This window comes from Balaenoptera acutorostrata, chromosome 4, assembly GCF_949987535.1.
Source record: "Balaenoptera acutorostrata chromosome 4, mBalAcu1.1, whole genome shotgun sequence".
NCBI classification, from domain to species: domain Eukaryota; kingdom Metazoa; phylum Chordata; class Mammalia; order Artiodactyla; family Balaenopteridae; genus Balaenoptera; species Balaenoptera acutorostrata.
The window spans coordinates 148,323,282-148,340,693 of NC_080067.1; the positions used below are offsets into that span (position 1 = coordinate 148,323,282).

Below are 17,412 nucleotides of genomic sequence, written 5' to 3' on the forward strand. Positions count from 1 at the left end.
TATTTCCAAATAAGGTCACGTCCACAGGTATTGAGGTTAGGACTGCAACATCTTTTGGGGGACACATTGCACCCCATAGCAGGTATATGGTAGACAGATTCTATCATGTCATTGAAACTTTTCATCAGGCAAAGGTGTTAAAAGGAGCAGGTGTCTGCCGCAGGCTGTGGAGAACAAAGGGTGACTCTGAGACGATGCCCCCAGGGGCCAAGGGGCCAGAGCTAGAAACTGGAGACGGCACAGGGGGCTACATCTTGCTTCCTCCAACCCTCCTGCTGCCCAGCCCTCCCCCATCCAGTTGGGCACCCTGCCTGCACAGCCATAAGGTCCAGTCCTCCCCCGTCCCACTGAACATCCCATCTGGCACGGCCCCGAGGCCCAGGTGGTCCAGCCTCCCCCCTCCTCCTTCTCCCCTGACTGAACTCATCCATCGTGACTTGACGTTTCCAGCTGGAAGGAACATGTATGAATCAGAGTATCAACGCTGATAGTGGGTACATTTCTCATAAACATTGTTCAACTAATTTGTACTTCTTCTCCTTTTAAAATTACAGAACTGCGATGACTTTCGGTCGCTGAGAAATGGTGAGCCCTCTGCAACGCACCAGATGTCCTGGGGGCCCCTGATTCGGTCCGAAGGTGAGTTGGTGACTTGGTTTAGACAACTAAACTCGGGTATTGATTCAGAAACTGCTAGCTGTCCCCAAATATCTGTTTTCTTCTCCTTCCATGGTAATAGAACCCCCAGTTTTTAGGGGACAGGGGGCTGCCAGGAATAAAAACTGTAATTCCCAACCGACCTCACAGCAAGAGTGGCCATATGAGTGAGCTCTGGCTAATGAGATGCAAAAGAGAGTGTCAAGTGACCACTTTTTAAGGGTGCCTGCCTTATAAACATCTGGTACCCAGCCGGCTGCCTGACATTCAGGGGAGGCGGCTGCAGCCAGCCGCCATCTGGGGCCATGAGCACCATGGGGGCAGGAGCCGGGTGCCCCAGGGCACCACAGAGCAAAGCTGCAGGGCCAGGCCTGGGCTCTGACCTCCAATTTTTATGCCAGAAAGAAATAAGCTTCCATTTTCTTTGTCGCTGCTATTTCGGGTTTTTCTCTTCCTTACAGCTAAACCTAATCCTAGTTGACTTTCCTTTTTTATTGTTTTTCTTCCTGATTTGGATGGCCCTCCTTGCCTCCCTATTTTCCCATACAAGAACTTCTGGGTTTTGGATGCAGGGTGTAAACCGGCATGGGTGTGCTAACCAGGGCTTGGGAAGGGAGGTCTTCTTGGCCAGTGATATTCAACTGCTGGTTCTCATCCAAAGGATTTTGGAAATTAAAAAAAGAAAATCACAGGTCCCAGGCCATGCCCCAGGCCCACCAACTCAACGTCTCTGGAGCTGGATTCCAGGCCCTGGTGTTTGCACGGGTCCTTGGGTGATCGCTGGCCTGGGTCCTGGGACAATGTGCTTTTCCTACCCTCTTCATTGTCTTAAATGGCTGAGAACTGATTGATCTAATATGAAAGAGAATGTATGTGAATTGCATTATTATTTATAGAAACAGAACTTCTATTTATTCGTGGATATTACAGATAATGTCAAAACCAGAGTGGAAAAAAACACTGGGTTTGGAGTCAGGAGGCTTTTGTTTAAATATAGGCTCTCACACTTCTGAGCTGTGTGGTCTTAGGAACATTCCTGAGTCTTCTGAGTCCCATCCATCCATCCATCATTCCTCCATCCATCCACTCATCTACCCACTTATTCATTATCTCCTCTAACTACTGTATGTCAGGCCTGTGCTTTTTCTCTACATCATAGGAGTTATTACAACAGTCCTACATACCTGGCCAATAAGATTACAGTAAATAAAAATCCTCTGTGAGGCTAAAATTTGTGATGCTGGAGCTAGGTTGCCTGGAGACAAAACTTGGGTCTGACTTTGGGCATGCTGCATTTGCCTCACTTCCCTCATCTGTAAAATGGGAACAACAATAATGATGATGGCAATTCCTAGTTCATACTGTGCCTTGTCCATAGAAGTTACTGGTAAGTGTTATTTGTTGTCCTTCCTAACTGGTAGTGCACTTTACTAACACAACCATTGCAGAGAACACCAAACACAGTAAGGGTATAGACGGTCAAGCTCAATAACAAGGATTATAATTACTCATTTTGTTCATCATTCTTTCTCATTGTATTATTAGCTTTTTTGCTTCATAACTGTGTCATACAAATATACAGAAACATCATTTAGAAACATGGAATCTCTCAGCTGGTAGGCAGGTGATTACATTTTAATACTGTGTAGTAACAGAAATACTGCTGGAGACACAGAGTGAAAAGAAGCTGGCAGACAAGTACCTTCAGGATTTTATCTCTGCCCCTCCCACTGGGCACCTGCACCCCGGCCCCTCCCACTGGGCACCCATGACCTGTCCCTTGCTATCACATCACTTCTACTCTGGGGGAGAATGAGAACACTGGGAGATCTCAGGGAACATGTCCAAGCTCACACAGCTGTCACCTGGACAAGCTGGGCCTCTCCCAGCAGTTCCAGGCTTTTCCTAACCCACCCACCCTTGGTCTCCAGGGGCTGCACTGGCTTCCTTTCCAGGGGTCAGTCCACCCCAGCCTTCACACCACGGGTGTTAGTTTTCTGGGGCTAGTGACACAGGAAACTAAGAACCACAAACTGGGTGGCTTAAAATAACAGAAAATACTCTCTCACAGTCTGGAGACCCAAGTCCAAGATCATGGGGTGGGCAGGGCTGGTTCCTTCCAAAGTCCCTGAGGGAGAATCCGTTCTAGGCCTCTCTCCCAGCTTCTGGTGGTTCTGCTCTGGCATCCTTGGCTTGTGGCTGCATCCCTCCAGCCTCTGCCTCTGTATCACATGGCTTCTCCTGAAGGTCTCCGTCTTCTTACAAGGACACCAGTCATTGAATTAGGGGCCTCTTCTGCTTCAGTATAACTTAACTAAAGATGTCTGCAATGACCCTATTTCCAAATAAGGTCACATTCTCAGGCACTGGGGGTTAGGACTCAACATACATATTTCGGAGGGATACACTTCAACACATAACACTGTGTGTTGGCAATTTTAAGGCAGCGTCCAACTGGTAATCGTTGCTGAATCTGTGCTACCAACAAATCATATATCGGCACTGTAATTTTTGCACTTAATTTTTGGAAATCATCCATGGCCATTTGCTTTATAGAGAACATTATTTCTCACTCACTAGAGTTTTTTGTGTGAAGAGGTAGAGAATGTTTGAGATTAATGTCCGTGGGATCCTGAAATGTCCCAGTGGGAAGGGTCTGGAACAATTATTGAGGCAGCTCAGAAGTGAAGAGCCTGGGTGTCCCCAGAGGACAGCTGAGCTGGACCTCAGACCTCTGGAAGGACCTGGACCCTCTGGAAGGGGCCTGGGTTATATGTACCCTGCTCCTGGGTTATTTGCGTGCCGGGAGGTCCTCCATCACTTTCCCTCACCGAGATGTGTCCCCTTCACAAGAGCAGCGATAGGTTAGTGTCTTTGCAAAAAGATTGATCACGTGCATCACCGCCGTGATATCACAACAGCCCTGTGCGTGGTGCCGACTGCTCTTGCTATCCTGCGGGAGGACCAGTGTCTTTTATTTAAGCATCTCGTCCATCATGGACTGACAGGTGGATACTATATTTAAGGAAATACCCCCACTGATAGCGCAGGTCACGTTGCGACACAGGCTCCCTCTCTATTTGTAAACATCTCTCCTGGACCAGTAACCGTTCCTGGACCATGGTAACCAGTGGACGGCACTGGCCTGTGGACCCCACTCGGAGCAGCTCTGAGCCAGTGGCCAGTTAAGAGTGCTCGGCTGCAGGGAACAGAAACCCAGCTGGAGAGGCAGCGACCGAACAGGTTCGGTCATCTCTGTAGCTGCCAGTCTGGGGCTGGGGCTGGGCTCCACGAGACCAACAAGGGGGCCTCTTCTGCCTTTCTGCTCCAGCATCCTCAGGGCAGACAGCCCCCCTTGTGCTCACAAGTTGGTCCCCTACATGAGGCACAGGAGGAGGGGGAAGGGTCCACTGTAGCACCCACTGGAGGATGGATTTAAGATCCAGCCATGAAGGAGTTGTCAGGAAGCTGGTGCCCCAGAGTCTGGAGGCCTCAGGTTCCTTGGGAGGTTGCAGCCGCTCCAGCAACTGTCCCCAGTATCCCTAGCCCAGTGTGGTCCTCCCTCTGGAGGAGGGGTTTGCCTGGTTCCAGCTGGCCCACCCTCCAGGCAGTCGGGTGGGAGCCTCTTCTAGGCCATTGTTGGATCACTTTGGTGTCTGCACTCGTCTGAGCCATGACTGGGAGACCCAGAGCTGCGGCCACTTCCGGAAACAGCTCCAGAAATGGAAAATGGGATCTCGAGTGTCCCTTATCGTCCAGGAATGCTTTCCTACCCAGACCTTTCTGATAAGCTCCTGTGGTAAAATTGAGATAAAATTCACCTAATATAAAGTTAACTGTTTTAAAATAAATAATTGGGCAGAATTTAGCACATTCACCACCCTTCTCTAGTTTCAAAACATTTTCATCACCCAAAGCACCTCCGAGCCCCCAGGAGGGAGTGACTCCCCAGCCCTTCCCCTGCCCCTGAAACTACCTAGGTTGGCTTCCTGTCTCTGGTTTCCCTAGAAACAGGGTCACACGACGACGTGTGGTCCTTGGAGACTGTTGCCTCTCACTCAGCACAATGAATGTTTTCAAGGCTCATCCATGTCGTAACCTGTGGCCGAATCTCATTCCTTTTACGGCCGAATATTATTCCACTGGGTGGATGGACCACATGTTGTTTATTCATTCATCCTTTGATGGATTTGGGGGCTGTTTCCCCTTTTCGGCTGTTCTGGATATGCTGCTATGAGGCCGCGTGTATGAGTATTTATTGAGTCCCTGTTTTCAGCAATTTGGGGTCCAGGCTCTCCTGTGCTTTCTTGCCCCCGAGTCCGGGGAAGGCCGGCTTCCCGGCGCTGTGCAGTGTGCGGGCACAGTGTGTCTCTGTGCGGGGCACGCTGAGCGCTCTGCCCCGACCTGGAGGGCCTGTGGCCCCCACGCGGCCTCCTCCTCTTGGCCAGTGATTATCCAGAACGTGGGCAGGCAGACCCGTCCTGGCTGCTGTGCTCTCCTGGGCTTGGGACGGGTACACGGGCACGCTGGACGTCTGACGCGTGAGAACTTGCTCCATCACAGGTTCGTCCCGGCCCGAGCCCTCCATCCAGGGGCCATGCTGGGGCCCTGCTGGGACCAGGCCCAGCTGCTTTGGGCAGACCTCCCAGCTGTGCCTGTTTCATCCCTGCAGGAGAACCTCCAGCTGCAAAGCCGGGCCTGGGAGCCGGTTACCTGGTCCTCATCCTGGTGGCCGCCTTTGCCTTGGTGGCGGGGCCAGCTGCCCTTCTCATCATGCGCTACCAGAGGATGACCGGAAAATACAACTTCAAAACCCAGTCCGACAACTTCAGCTACCAGGTGTTCCATGAATAAGGCGCCCGGCTGCCCGCAGGTGGGTGAGGAGCGAGGCCCGTCTCGTCTGATGCACCAGTCCTGCCTTTGCCGCCGAGGGTGCCTGCACAGCGCGTCCCGCGGGGTTTGGCAAAGGGTAGATCTGTGGGTTTCGGCGTCTCGTGCCTGTGATACTGTGATTTATAATCAGAAATATATATTTGGTCTTCATCCGCTGCTCCTGGCACAGAGGTCCTGAAACCCTTGGAACTTCATAAGTGCTGAGGGCAGTAAAGATGTTTTTGCTATGTTAGTGAGGTGACCTTTGGCCTGTGCCTTAGGATGGGGGCCGGTTGCTGGGAGAGACTGCCGCGTGATTAGAGGGCTAGATGTGCTCCGTTGAGGCTCCAGATAGGGGACGAACAGCGGTAACTTCAGTTCAACTTTCCTCTAATAATAAAGATAACAGCTGCCTTGGCGGGGTGCCTTCCAGGCTGGTTGGGGGCCCGCAAGGTTTGGTCACGAAGACCCTTCCACTTCCCCATCCTATTCCATCCTGCCCCCGTCGGGAGTCCTGTCACGTGGACATGCCCCGCAGTGGCCGGCCCAGGTCCCTGTTTCCTGCCTGGGTCAGCAGCGTCCCCAGCTGGGCCACCTTCCCCACGTTCAGCTCTTCATTCTCTCGAGATAACGGACCTTTGGTACAGCTCCTCAAAGTGTGGCAGTTCCTGGCCTCATCCCTTAAATGAGGAAAGGGGGCTCAGAGAGCTCAAGTGAATCACCCCCATCACACAGCAGAGGCGGGGTTACAGCGCACTTCCCCTCAAGGCAACGTCCCTTTCTGGGTGACTTCAGCGTCGTCAGAGAAAATGTCACCTCCTCCAGGGGCTGGTCCTGCAGACACTGGAAACGTGATGTCTTCACCCTGTCTCAGCCTCCTTTGCTCCGAGGACCCAAGAGCTCACGTGATTCCAGGGCCTCGGAGCCATTACAGCCTGGATGGGAAGGGTTGGACCAGGGCCAATCACCTCCCCGCATAGAATCGCAAGGGAATTTCAGCAACTTTTACTTAATATTTAGAAAATGAATTCCAACAAGGAGGCCAACACTTGTCCTGGGGAATTTCTAAGGAAATCTTGTGTGTTGGCGCCTCAGCCGTGCTGGATGGCCCCCTCCTCGAAATTAAAAGAGGGAAAATTGGCCCCTTTTCTTTTCTTATTCTGCTGGGACTTCTGTCTTCCAAAGTAAAAAACATCTATATCTGGTTCTCAAGTTCCTGAAAAAATCTGCTTTTTGAAAATCTCAAACAAATAAACATCCTCAAGGTTGGCAGTGGTACAGCCCCACTCGGTGATGAACCCCATGTCCGGGTGGGTGGTCCACAGATAGTGCAAAGGCACAAAGCCCCGAGGGTGTGGCCGTCCGGCTCAGGTGTGTGTACCTGTCTCACCTGACTGCTGACTTGCAGGAGCTGCACTCACCGGAGACCGGGGTTCCTGTGCCTCCTGGGATTCGCTGCCCTTTTATTTGGGCTCAATCTCTCACTATTCGGCAAGCACAGATGTCGTGTCCTGGGGGTTGGTGGTAACCTCCGCGACCCACTCTGGGCTTTCCAGCATCAACCCAACCTTTCCTGCTGCAGACTGACGCAGGTGATCTCCTTCCCCGCACAGGTAGCCGTGAATCAAGCTCCAGTCTTCACTCAAGTGTTGATGGCAGTCTGCTCTGTCCCGCATCCAGAGCCTGGATGAGCTCCAGAAGTGGTGAAAACACAGCCTCTGCCTGCCCCCAGGAGGCCCGTCCTCTGCCTGGGTCCCAGACAAGGCAGCACCAAGTGGGCGAGCGGAGCTGGTGGAGAAGCAGGCCGGGAGCTGGATGCCCAGAGCCTCAGACACAGGGATCTTCGAACCAAGCTCGAACGCAGCTCTGCCGTCACGCAATCGCCTCCACCACACAGAGCTCCCAGGCCCCTTACCACCCTAAGTGGTCCAGGCAGCCCTTCCTGGCTTTGCTCACCATTGACATCTAACACCTAACACCCACCCACCCACCCAGCCACCCATCCATCCATCCATTTGACCCTCTGTCAAATACATAACATTTTCGAAACTATTTGACAGTGCAGTTGAAGTTCTTTTAAAAATAGGTGAGTCATTGAAATTGGGTCATTTGTAGAGACGTGGATGGACCTAGAGACTGTCATACAGAGTAAGTCAGAAAGAGAAAAACAAATATTGTAAATTAACACATATATGTGGAATCTAGAAAATGGTACAGATGAACCGGTTTGTAAGGCAGAAATAGAGACACAGATGTAGAGAATAAACATATGGACACCAAGGGGGGAAAGCGGGGGTGGGCGGGTGGTGGTGGGATGAATTGGGAGATTGGGATTGACATGTATACACTAATATGTATAAAATAGATAACTAATAAAAACCTGTTGTATAAAAAAATACAATTAAATAAAAAAATAAAAATAGGTGAGTCATAAAAATACTGCCAATGTGATTTTTAGTAGACATATATACTCTTTAACTTTTGTCCTGCATTACTAGGATATTGTTTTTATTTACACAGCAGTGACTCAAAAGGCACTCTATTAATACAAAAATTTTTATAGCAAGTAGAAATAACATTATATATATCCTTATTTTATATTGTTCCAAGCACTTTCACAGATATTAAATAAATAATTTTACCAGGGGTGAGGCACTATTTACCCACTGCATAATGGGAAACCGGAGAAGGAATGGGTGAGTTATTTACATAAGTTTACAAAATGAGTTCATGAGGAAATAGCTCTAGAATCTAAGTATTTTAGTCTAGAATTTTCTTCATTACACCATGCTAACTGATAATGCTTTTCACTTTATTTAAAGCAAATGGAATTGTATTTGATACCTAACACCTGAGAGGATAGTGTTTTTCCGTGATGAACTTAGACAGAATTATATATAACAGGGTTTTAGTTTTTTTTTCATTTCTCAAGCTTTTATTTTATTAAAAAGATTTTTTTTAATAGATCTTTGTTGGAGTATAATTGCTTCACAATACTGTGTTAGTTTCTGTTGCACAACAAAGTGAATCAGCCATATGCATACACATGTCCCCATATCCCCTCCTTCTTGCGTCTCCTTCCCACCCTCCCTATCCCACTCCTCTAGGTGGCCGAAAAGCACAGAGCTGATCTCCCTGTGCTATGTGGCTGCTTCCCACTAGCTATCTATTTTAAATTCGGTAGTGTATATATGTCCATGCTACTCTCACTTCACCCCAGCTTCCCCCTCCAATCCAAGGTCCTCAAGTCCATTCTCTATGTCTATCTCTTTATTCCTGCTCTGCAACTAGGTTCATCAGAACTTTTTTTTTTAGAGTCCATATATATGTGTTAGCATATGGTATTTGTTTTTCTCTTTCTGACTTACTTCACTCTGTATGACAGACTCTAGGTTCATCCACCTCACTACAAATAACTCAGTTTCGTTTCTTTTTATGGCTGAGAAATATTCCATTGTATACATGTGCCACATCTTCTTTATCCATTCATCTATTGATGGACATTTAGGTTGGTTGCATGTCCTGGCTATTGTAAATAGTGCTGCAATGAACATTGTGGTACATGTCTCTTCCTGAATTATGGTTTTCTCAGGGTATATGCCCAGTAGTGGGATTGCTAGGTCATATGGTAGTTCTATGTCTAGTTTTCTAAGGACCCTCCATACTGTTTTCCATAGTGGTTGTATCAATTTACATTCCCACCAACAGTGCAGGAGGGTTCCCTTTTCACCACACTCTTTCCAGCATTTACTGTTTCTAGATTTTTTGATAATGGCCATTCTGACCAGTGTGAGGTGATACCTCATTGTAGTTTTGATTTGCATTTCTCTAATAATTTGTGATGTTGAGCATCTTTTCATGTGCCTCTTGGCCATCTGTATGTCTTCCTTGGTGAAATGTCTATTTAGGTCTTCTGCCCATTTTTTAACTGGATTGGTTGTTTTATTGATATTGAGCTGCATAAGCTGTTTGCATATTTTGGAGATTAATCCTTTGTCCGTTGTTTCATTTGCAAATATTTTCTCCCATTCTGAGGGTTGTCTTTTTGTCTTCTTTATGGTTTCCTTTGCTGTGCAAAAGCTTTTAAGTTTAATTAAGTCCCATTTATTTATTTTTGTTTTTATTTCTGTTACTCTAGGAGGTGGGTCAAAAAAAATCTTGCTGTGGTTTATGTCAAAGAGTGTTTTTCCTATGTTTTCCTCTAAGAGTTTTATAGTGTCTGGTCTTACATTTAAGTCTTTAATCCATTTGGAGTTTATTTTTGTGTATGGTGTTAGGTAGTGTTCTAATTTCATTCTTTTACATGTAGCTGTCCAGTTTTCCTAGCACCACTTATTGAAGAGGCTGTCTTTTCTCCATTGTATGTTCTTGTCTCCTTTGTCATAAATTAGGTGCCCATATGTGCATGGGTTTATCTCTGGGCTTTCTATCCTGTACCATTGATGTATATTTCTGTTTTTGTGCCAGTACCATACTGTATTGATTACTGTAGCTTTGTGGTATAGTTGGAAGTTGGGGAGCCTGATTCTTCCAACTCTGTTTTCCTTTCTCAAGATTGCTTTGGCTATTCGGGGTCTTTTGTGTTTCCATACAAATTGTGAAATTTTTTGTTCTAGTTCTGTGAAAAATGCCATTGGTAGTTTGATAGGGATTGCATTGAATCAGTAGATTGCTTTGGGTAGTATAGTGATTTTCACAATATTGATTCTTCCAATCCAAGAACATGGTATATTTCTCCATCTGTTTATGTCATCTTTGATTTCTTTCATCAGTGTTTTATAGTTTTCTGAGTACAGGTCTTTCACCTCCTTAGGCAGGTTTATTCCTAGGTATATTATTCTTTTTGTTGCAATGGTAAATGGGAGTGTTTCCTTAATTTCTCTTTCTGATTTTTTGTTGTTGGTGTATAGAAATGCCAGAGACTTCTGTGCATTAATTTTGTATCCTGCAACCTTACCAAATTCATTAATTATTTCTAGTAGTTTTCTGGGGGCATCTTTAGGATTTTCTACGTATAATATCATGTCACTGGCAAACAGTGACAGTTTTAATTCTTCTTTTCCAATTTGTATTCCTTTTATCTCTTTTTCTTCTCTGATTGCTGTGGCTAGAACTTCCAAAACTATGTTCAATAAGAGTGGCAAGAGTGGACATCCTTGTCCTGTTCCTGATCTTAGTGGAAATGCTTTCAGTTTTTCACCATTGAGTATGATGCTTGTTGTGGGTTTGTCATATATGGCCTTTATTATGTTGAGGTAGGTTCCCTCTATGCTCACTTTCTGGAGAGTTTTTATCATAAATGGGTGTTGAATTTTGTCAAAAGCTTTTTCTGCATCTATTGAGACGATCATATGGCTTTTATTCCTTAATTTGTTAACGTGGTGTATCACGTTGATTGATTTGCATATATTGAAGAACCCTTGAATCCCTGGGATAAATCCCACTTGATCATGGTGTATGATCCTTTTAATGTGCTGTTGGATTCTGTTTGCTAGTATTTTGTTCAGGATTTTTGCATCTATGTTCATCAGTGATATTGGTCTATAATTTTCTTTTTTTGTGATATCTTTTTCTGGTTTGGTATCAGGGTGATTTTGGCTTCATAGAATGAATTTGGGAGTATATCTCCCTCTGCAATATTTTGGAAGACTTTGAGAAGGATCGGTGTTAGCTCTTCTCTAAATGTTTGATGGAATTCGCCTGTGAAGCCATCTGGTCCTGGACTTTTGTCTGTTGGAAGATTTTTAATTACACTTTCAGTTTCATTACTTGTGACAGGTCTGTTTATATTTTCTAATTCTTCCTGGTTCAGTCTTGGAAAATTGTACCTTTCCAAGAATTTGTCCATTTCTTCATGGTTGCCCATTTTATTGGCATATAGTTGTTTGTAGTAGTCTCTTATAATCCTTTGTATTTCTGCAGGATCGGTTGTGATTTCTCCTTTTTCATTTCTAATTTTATTGATTTGTGTCCTCTCCTTTTTTTTCTTGATGAGTTTGGCTAAGGGTTTGTCAATTTTGTTTATCTTCTCAAAGAACCAGCTTTTAGTTTTATTGATCCTTGCTACTGTTTTCTTCATTTCTATTTCATTTATTTCTGCTCTGATCTTTATGATTTCTTTCCTTCTATTGACTTTGGGTTTTCTTTATTCTTCTTTCTCTAGTTGTTTTAAGTGTAGGGTTAGATTGTTTATTTGAGATTTTTCTTGTTTCTTGAGGTGAGATTGGATTGCTATAAACTTCCCTCTTAGAACTGCTTTTGCTGCATCCCATAGATTTTGGGTCATCATGTTTTCATTGTCATTTGTTTCTATGTATTTTTTTAATTTCTTCTTTGATTTCTTCAGTGATCTCTTGGTTATTTAGTAGCACACTGTTTAGCCTCCATGTATTTGTGTTTTACAGTTTTGTTCCTGTAACTGATTTCCAATCTCATAATGTTGTGGTCAGAAAAGATGCTTGATATGATTTCAATTTTCTTAAATTTTCCAAGGCTTGATTTGTGACCCAAGATGTGATCTATCCTGGAGAATGTTCCATGTGCACTTGAGAAGAAAGTGTATTCTGCCACTTTTGAGTGGAATGCTCTATAAATATCAATTAAATCTTTCTGGTCTACTGTGTCATTTAAAGCTTGTGTTTCCTTTTTTATTTTCTGTTTGGATGATCTGTCCATTGGTATAAGTGGGGTGTTAAAGTCCCCTACTATTACTGTGTTACTGTCGATTTCTCCTTTCATGGTTGTTAGCATTTACCTTATGTATTGAGGTGCTCCTATGTTGGGTGCATAAACATTTATAATTGTTATATCTTCTTCTTGGATTGATCCTTTGATCATTATGTAGTGTCCCTCCTTATCTCTTGTAACAGTCTTTATTTTAAAGTCTATTTTACCTGATATGAGTATTGCTACTCCAGCTTTCTTTTGATTTCCATCTGCATGGAATGTATTTTTCCATCCCCTCACTTTCAGTCTGTATGTGTCCCTAGGTCTGAGTGGGTCTCTTGTAGACAGCATATATATGGGTCTTGTTTTTGTATCCATTCAGCCTGCCTGTGTCTTTCGGTTGGGGCATTTAATCCATTTACATTCAAGGTTATTATTGATAGGTATGTTCCTATTACCATTTTCTTAATTGTTTTCGGTTTTCTTTTTGTGGGTCTTTTTCTTCTCTTGTGTTTCCTGCCAAGAGAAGTTTCTTTAGCATTTGTTGTAAAGCTGGTTTGGTGGTGCTAAATTCTCTTAGCTTTTGTTTGTCTGAAAAGCTTTTGACTTCTCCATCAAATCTGAATGAGATCTTTGTTGGGTAGAGTAATCTTGATTGTAGGTTTTTCTCCTTCATCACTTTAAGTATATCCTGCCACTCCCTTCTGGCCTGCAGAGTTTCTGTGGAAAAGTCAGCTGATAACCTTATAGGGATTTCTTTGTATGTTATTTTTTGCTTTTCCCTTGCTGCTTTTAATATTTTTTCTTTGAATTTAATTTTTGTTAGTTTGATTAATATGTGTCTCAGTGTGTTTTTCCTAGGGTTTATCCTGTATGGGACTCTCTGTGCTTCCTGGACTTGGGTGACTATTTCCTTTTCCATGTTAGGGAAGTTTTCGACTATAATCTCTTCAAATATTTTCTCAGACCCTTTCTTTTTCCCTTCTTCTTCTGGGACCCCTATAATTCGACGGTTGGTGCATTTAGTGTTGTTGCAGAGGTCTCTGAGATTGCCTTCAATTTTTTTCATTCTTTTTTCTTTATTCTGCTCCTCAGCAGTTATTTCCACCATTTTGTCTTCCAGCTCACTTATTTGTTATTCTGCCTCTGTTATTCTGTTATTGATTCCTTCTAGTGTATTTTTCATTTCAGTTATTGTGTTGTTGCTCTCTGTTTGTTCTTTAGTTCTTCTAGATCTTTGTTAAACATTTCTTGTATATTCTCAATCCATGCCTCCATTCTATTTCTGAGATTCTGGATTATCTTTACTATCATTCCTCTGAATTCTTTTTCAGGTAGATTGCCTATTTCCTCTTCATTTATTTGGTCTTGTAGGTTTTTACCTTGCTCCTTCATCTGTGACATATTTTTTTGCAGTCTCATTTTTTTTTTTTTTTTATGAGTGGGATTGTGTTCCTGTCTTACTGGTTGTTTGGCCTGAGGCTTCCAACACTGGAGCTTGTAGGCTATTGGGTAAAGCTGGGTCTTGGTGCTGAGATGAGGAGCTCCATGAGGACTCACTCTGATGAATATTCCCTAGGGTCTGAGGTTCTCTGTTGGTCCAGTGGTTCAGACTTGGAGTTCCCACCACAGGAGCTTTGGCCCACCCCCTGGCTTGTGAACCAAGTTCCCGCAAGCCACGTGGGTGGCCAAAAAAAAAAAAACAATAACAAAGTAAAAAATAAAATTAGACTGGGAAACTAACAGCTATGTTAGAAAGAATATGAAAGTAAAAATATAGATGAATCAACAACCAGAAGGTACATCAGTACCACAATAGTAAAAAAGAGAAGGAGTGAAAAGAAAAAAAAGGGGGGTAAAGGCCTTGGCTCTGGAGGGCGGGGCCTAAGCGAGGGCGAGGTTTGGGTGGTGGGCGGGGCCAATGCTCAGGACCCACAGGGCTGGGAAAGGCACTGGGGCTTGGGGGGGTGGGGCTTAGGCTCAGGGAACAGACAGGGCCCAGGCGTGCCCCCCACCCCTGGTCTCAGAGGGCGGGGACCTCACCTGGGAGCCCAGCAGGCTTCCTGGGCTCGAGTGGGCGGGGCAGTTGCCCTCCTCTCCTCTCCTGCTCCTCTGGTCTGGGAGGGCCCCTCCCGCCTGCCTCTCCTGATCTCCCCAGCCTCCCTCCTATGCCTCCAGGACCAATGTGGCTGTGGGGGGGCTTGGAGGATGGGGGACCAGCCTGGGAGCTCAGGAGGCTCCCCGTGCCCGAGTGGGCGGGGCAATTGCCCTCCACTCCTGTCCTGCTCCTCCGGTCTGGGAGGGCCCCTCCCGCCTGCCTCTCCTGATCTCCCCGGCCTCAGGGGCGCCGATCCTGTCTGGCCTCCACTTCTCCTCCCCCTCTGTCCCCCCACATCCTACCAGTTCACTTGGGGGTTCCTCCCGTCTCCTTGGGCATCAGAGTCCCACACCAGCAGCTGGCAGGCGCCCTAGTTGTGGGGAGACTCCAACTCCGCATGTTTCCTCACTGCCTTCTAGACTCGGCCTCCACCTGGTCTTAGTTTTTAATTGATGAGGTTAATTTTGTCAAAGGTAATTAACTGCCATTAACACAGAACATTTGGGAAATGTGACTATTTTGATTTATTGAATAGTCACATAGTCAGTACAGAATTACAATATGTAATACCATGGATGCCAATTCTGAACAAGTGGAATAAATTGCTGTGACACTGAAAAGTGACCGTGCTGACTGCTCTGTCTGGCTCCACCCACATCACATGCTCACCCGGCATCCAAGAGGGCGGACGCTGTGCTGTGCGTTTCAGGGAGACCAAGAGCCCATCTCTGGCTCTTCCTGAGCTGCGTCCACTTGTTCTGACATCAGCTTGGTACCTCTAACTTACCTTTCTTTTTTTTTTTTTTTTTTTTTTTTTAAAGGGAAAGGTTTAAGCATTTACCCTGTCTTTTTTTTTTTAAAATTAATTAATTAATTAATTTTTAAATTTATGGCTGTGTTGGGTCTTCGTTTCTGTGCGAGGGCTTTCTCTAGTTGCGGCAAGCGGGGGCCACTCTTCATCGCGGTGCGCGGGCCTCTCACTATCGCGGCCTCTCTTGTTGCGGAGCACAAGCTCCAGACGTGCAGGCTCAGCAGTTGTGGCTCACGGGCCCAGTTGCTCTGCGGCATGTGGGATCTTCCCAGACCAGGGCTCGAACCCGTGTCCCCTGCATTGGCAGGCAGATTCTCAACCACTGCGCCACCAGGGAAGCCCTAACTTACCTTTCTTGAGGAAGAGACAATAAGTATTCAGTAAACCCAGGCTTGAGCCCCATCACCGTGTGGCTCTTTGGATCTCAGGTAAAGTAGTTGATGTGCATTTAAAAACTCCATCTACAGTGTTCATGTAATCTCAGTAACTACTGTGTCCATTCGTTTGTGTTTTCTGTAATTATGAAAATTTGGTCTCCCCCCCACCCCCTTTTCCCTCCACTGCCCCAGTCACTTTTTCAACAAATATTTCCTGAGCACACACCATGCACCAGGCCCTGGGCTCGGTGCTACGGATGACTGTGAGAGAGGCAGGCTTGGTTCTGCCCTCACAGAGCACATGGTCTTGTTGGGGAGAGAGAGCTACTCAGATCAACAGGTGATGGGGGTCATGTGCTGAAACGGACAAGTGCATGTGTGCTGTGAGGTACCCTGACCTGGTCCACCCCTCCACTCATCTAAGCATCCACCATTCTTCTCTCTACCCATCCACCCATCTGCCCATCCATCCAACTACTCATCTATCCATCCATCCATCCACTCATCCATCCATCCATCCACTCATCTGTCCTTCCATCCATCCATCCATCCATCCATCCACCCATACATCCATTATCCATCCATCTACCCATCCACCCACCCACCCATCCATCCATCCATCCATCCACCCATCCATCCATTTGTCCTTCCTTCCATCCATCCATCCAACCAAGGAATGTTGTTGAGTTCCAGTTCTTAGGCTGACATTAGGAAGAAAAAAAGAATGAGGTAGGGTGCTTGCCCTGGGGAACTCAAAATCCAGCTAAAGAAAAGCCCCTGTGAATACTACACGCAGTAAAGTCAGGGAGGCCAAGAAGGGAGGCAGGGAGACAGACTTCTACGGGAGGGCTCTGGGATGCTGCTGTGTAGGATTAGACTCAGTCTGCATCTTGCTTGTAGTTTAATGCCTCTGATCCCAGACTCTTTCTGCTGGCATGGCTCCGGAGTTAGATTAAAAGCATGTTGAAACAGAAGAAGGAAGGGAGGGATCCAGGGTGGCCCTGGACGTCTGTAGAGGTTGTTCACTGCTCTCCAATGCAGAGGTCACCTCCAGGGCTGTGCAAGGCACAACCTGTGAGGCCAGACTTGGAAGCCTTGGAGACCCTTCAGAAGACCCCTTCACGGACTGAGTGGTCTCTCCCGCCAGGGAGGGTCGGGGATTGTGTGCGCGCTGTGCCCTTACCTTGCAGATATTAATTACGCGCCTTCTCACTTTAAAATGGAGGAAATGGGGACGCAACTTTCCCAAAGTCAAAGAGCTTATAAGTGGAGGAGGTGGAATTGGAACCAGGTCTGCCTGCTTGTAAAGCCCTGTGATCTGCTCTGTGGCGGAGGGTCTGATAGAAACGGAGGGTCGATGGAGATTCACCGGCGCCCGCCTCGCACTCTCCGGCCCAGGCTGCACTACCGCGGGGGTACCACGAGATGGCGCCGCAGACCAGGGCGGGAGTCCTGTTGTTTCCACAGCAACCAGAGCGCTGCTTCTCCGGTTTGTTCTTTTTCGCCCAATTTGAGCCTCTCGCCTGCAAACGAAGGGAATCCGAAATCATTCCACAAAGCTTCCCAGCGCACGTGTATGCTGGCGTAAGGCTCAGATAACCACGCTGGTGGTAACGAGAAAAAGTAATCAACAGTCATTCTAAGAAATAAATGAAAGAAATGAAAACTTTTATTCCAGCCAACCTGATTATAACCCAGGAGACAGCCTTTCAGGAGCTCTGGGGACTGTTCCGAGGAGATGGGGGGTCAGCATGTGTGTGATTTGGGGGAAGGGGTACGTGCAACCAAGCACACACGTCAGTAGAAGGCTGCTGCTGGTCACCAGGAACAGACAACTCAGTTAATGGTTTGGGTGCTTTTCTAAGTATGGAAAGAGGCAAGAATCCAGGATCATACAAAATTTCTCCTGAAATATCTATCTGAAGGCCAGT

General features: G+C 46.2%; 1 protein-coding gene across 1 annotated transcript in view; it reads left to right on the forward strand.

Moving 5' to 3' along the window:
• The window catches only part of UMODL1 (uromodulin like 1), a 46,781-nt gene extending 38,986 nt beyond the window's left edge, over positions 1 to 7,795 (forward strand). Inside the window, exons 17-19 of the mRNA XM_057545539.1 lie at positions 555 to 639; positions 5,330 to 5,530; positions 7,143 to 7,795. Of these exons, the coding sequence (XP_057401522.1) occupies positions 555 to 639; positions 5,330 to 5,511 (267 nt within the window). The 3' untranslated portion in view covers positions 5,512 to 5,530; positions 7,143 to 7,795. The remainder of the gene's footprint in view (positions 1 to 554; positions 640 to 5,329; positions 5,531 to 7,142) is intronic.
• Positions 7,796 to 17,412: the final 9,617 nt, after the last annotated feature.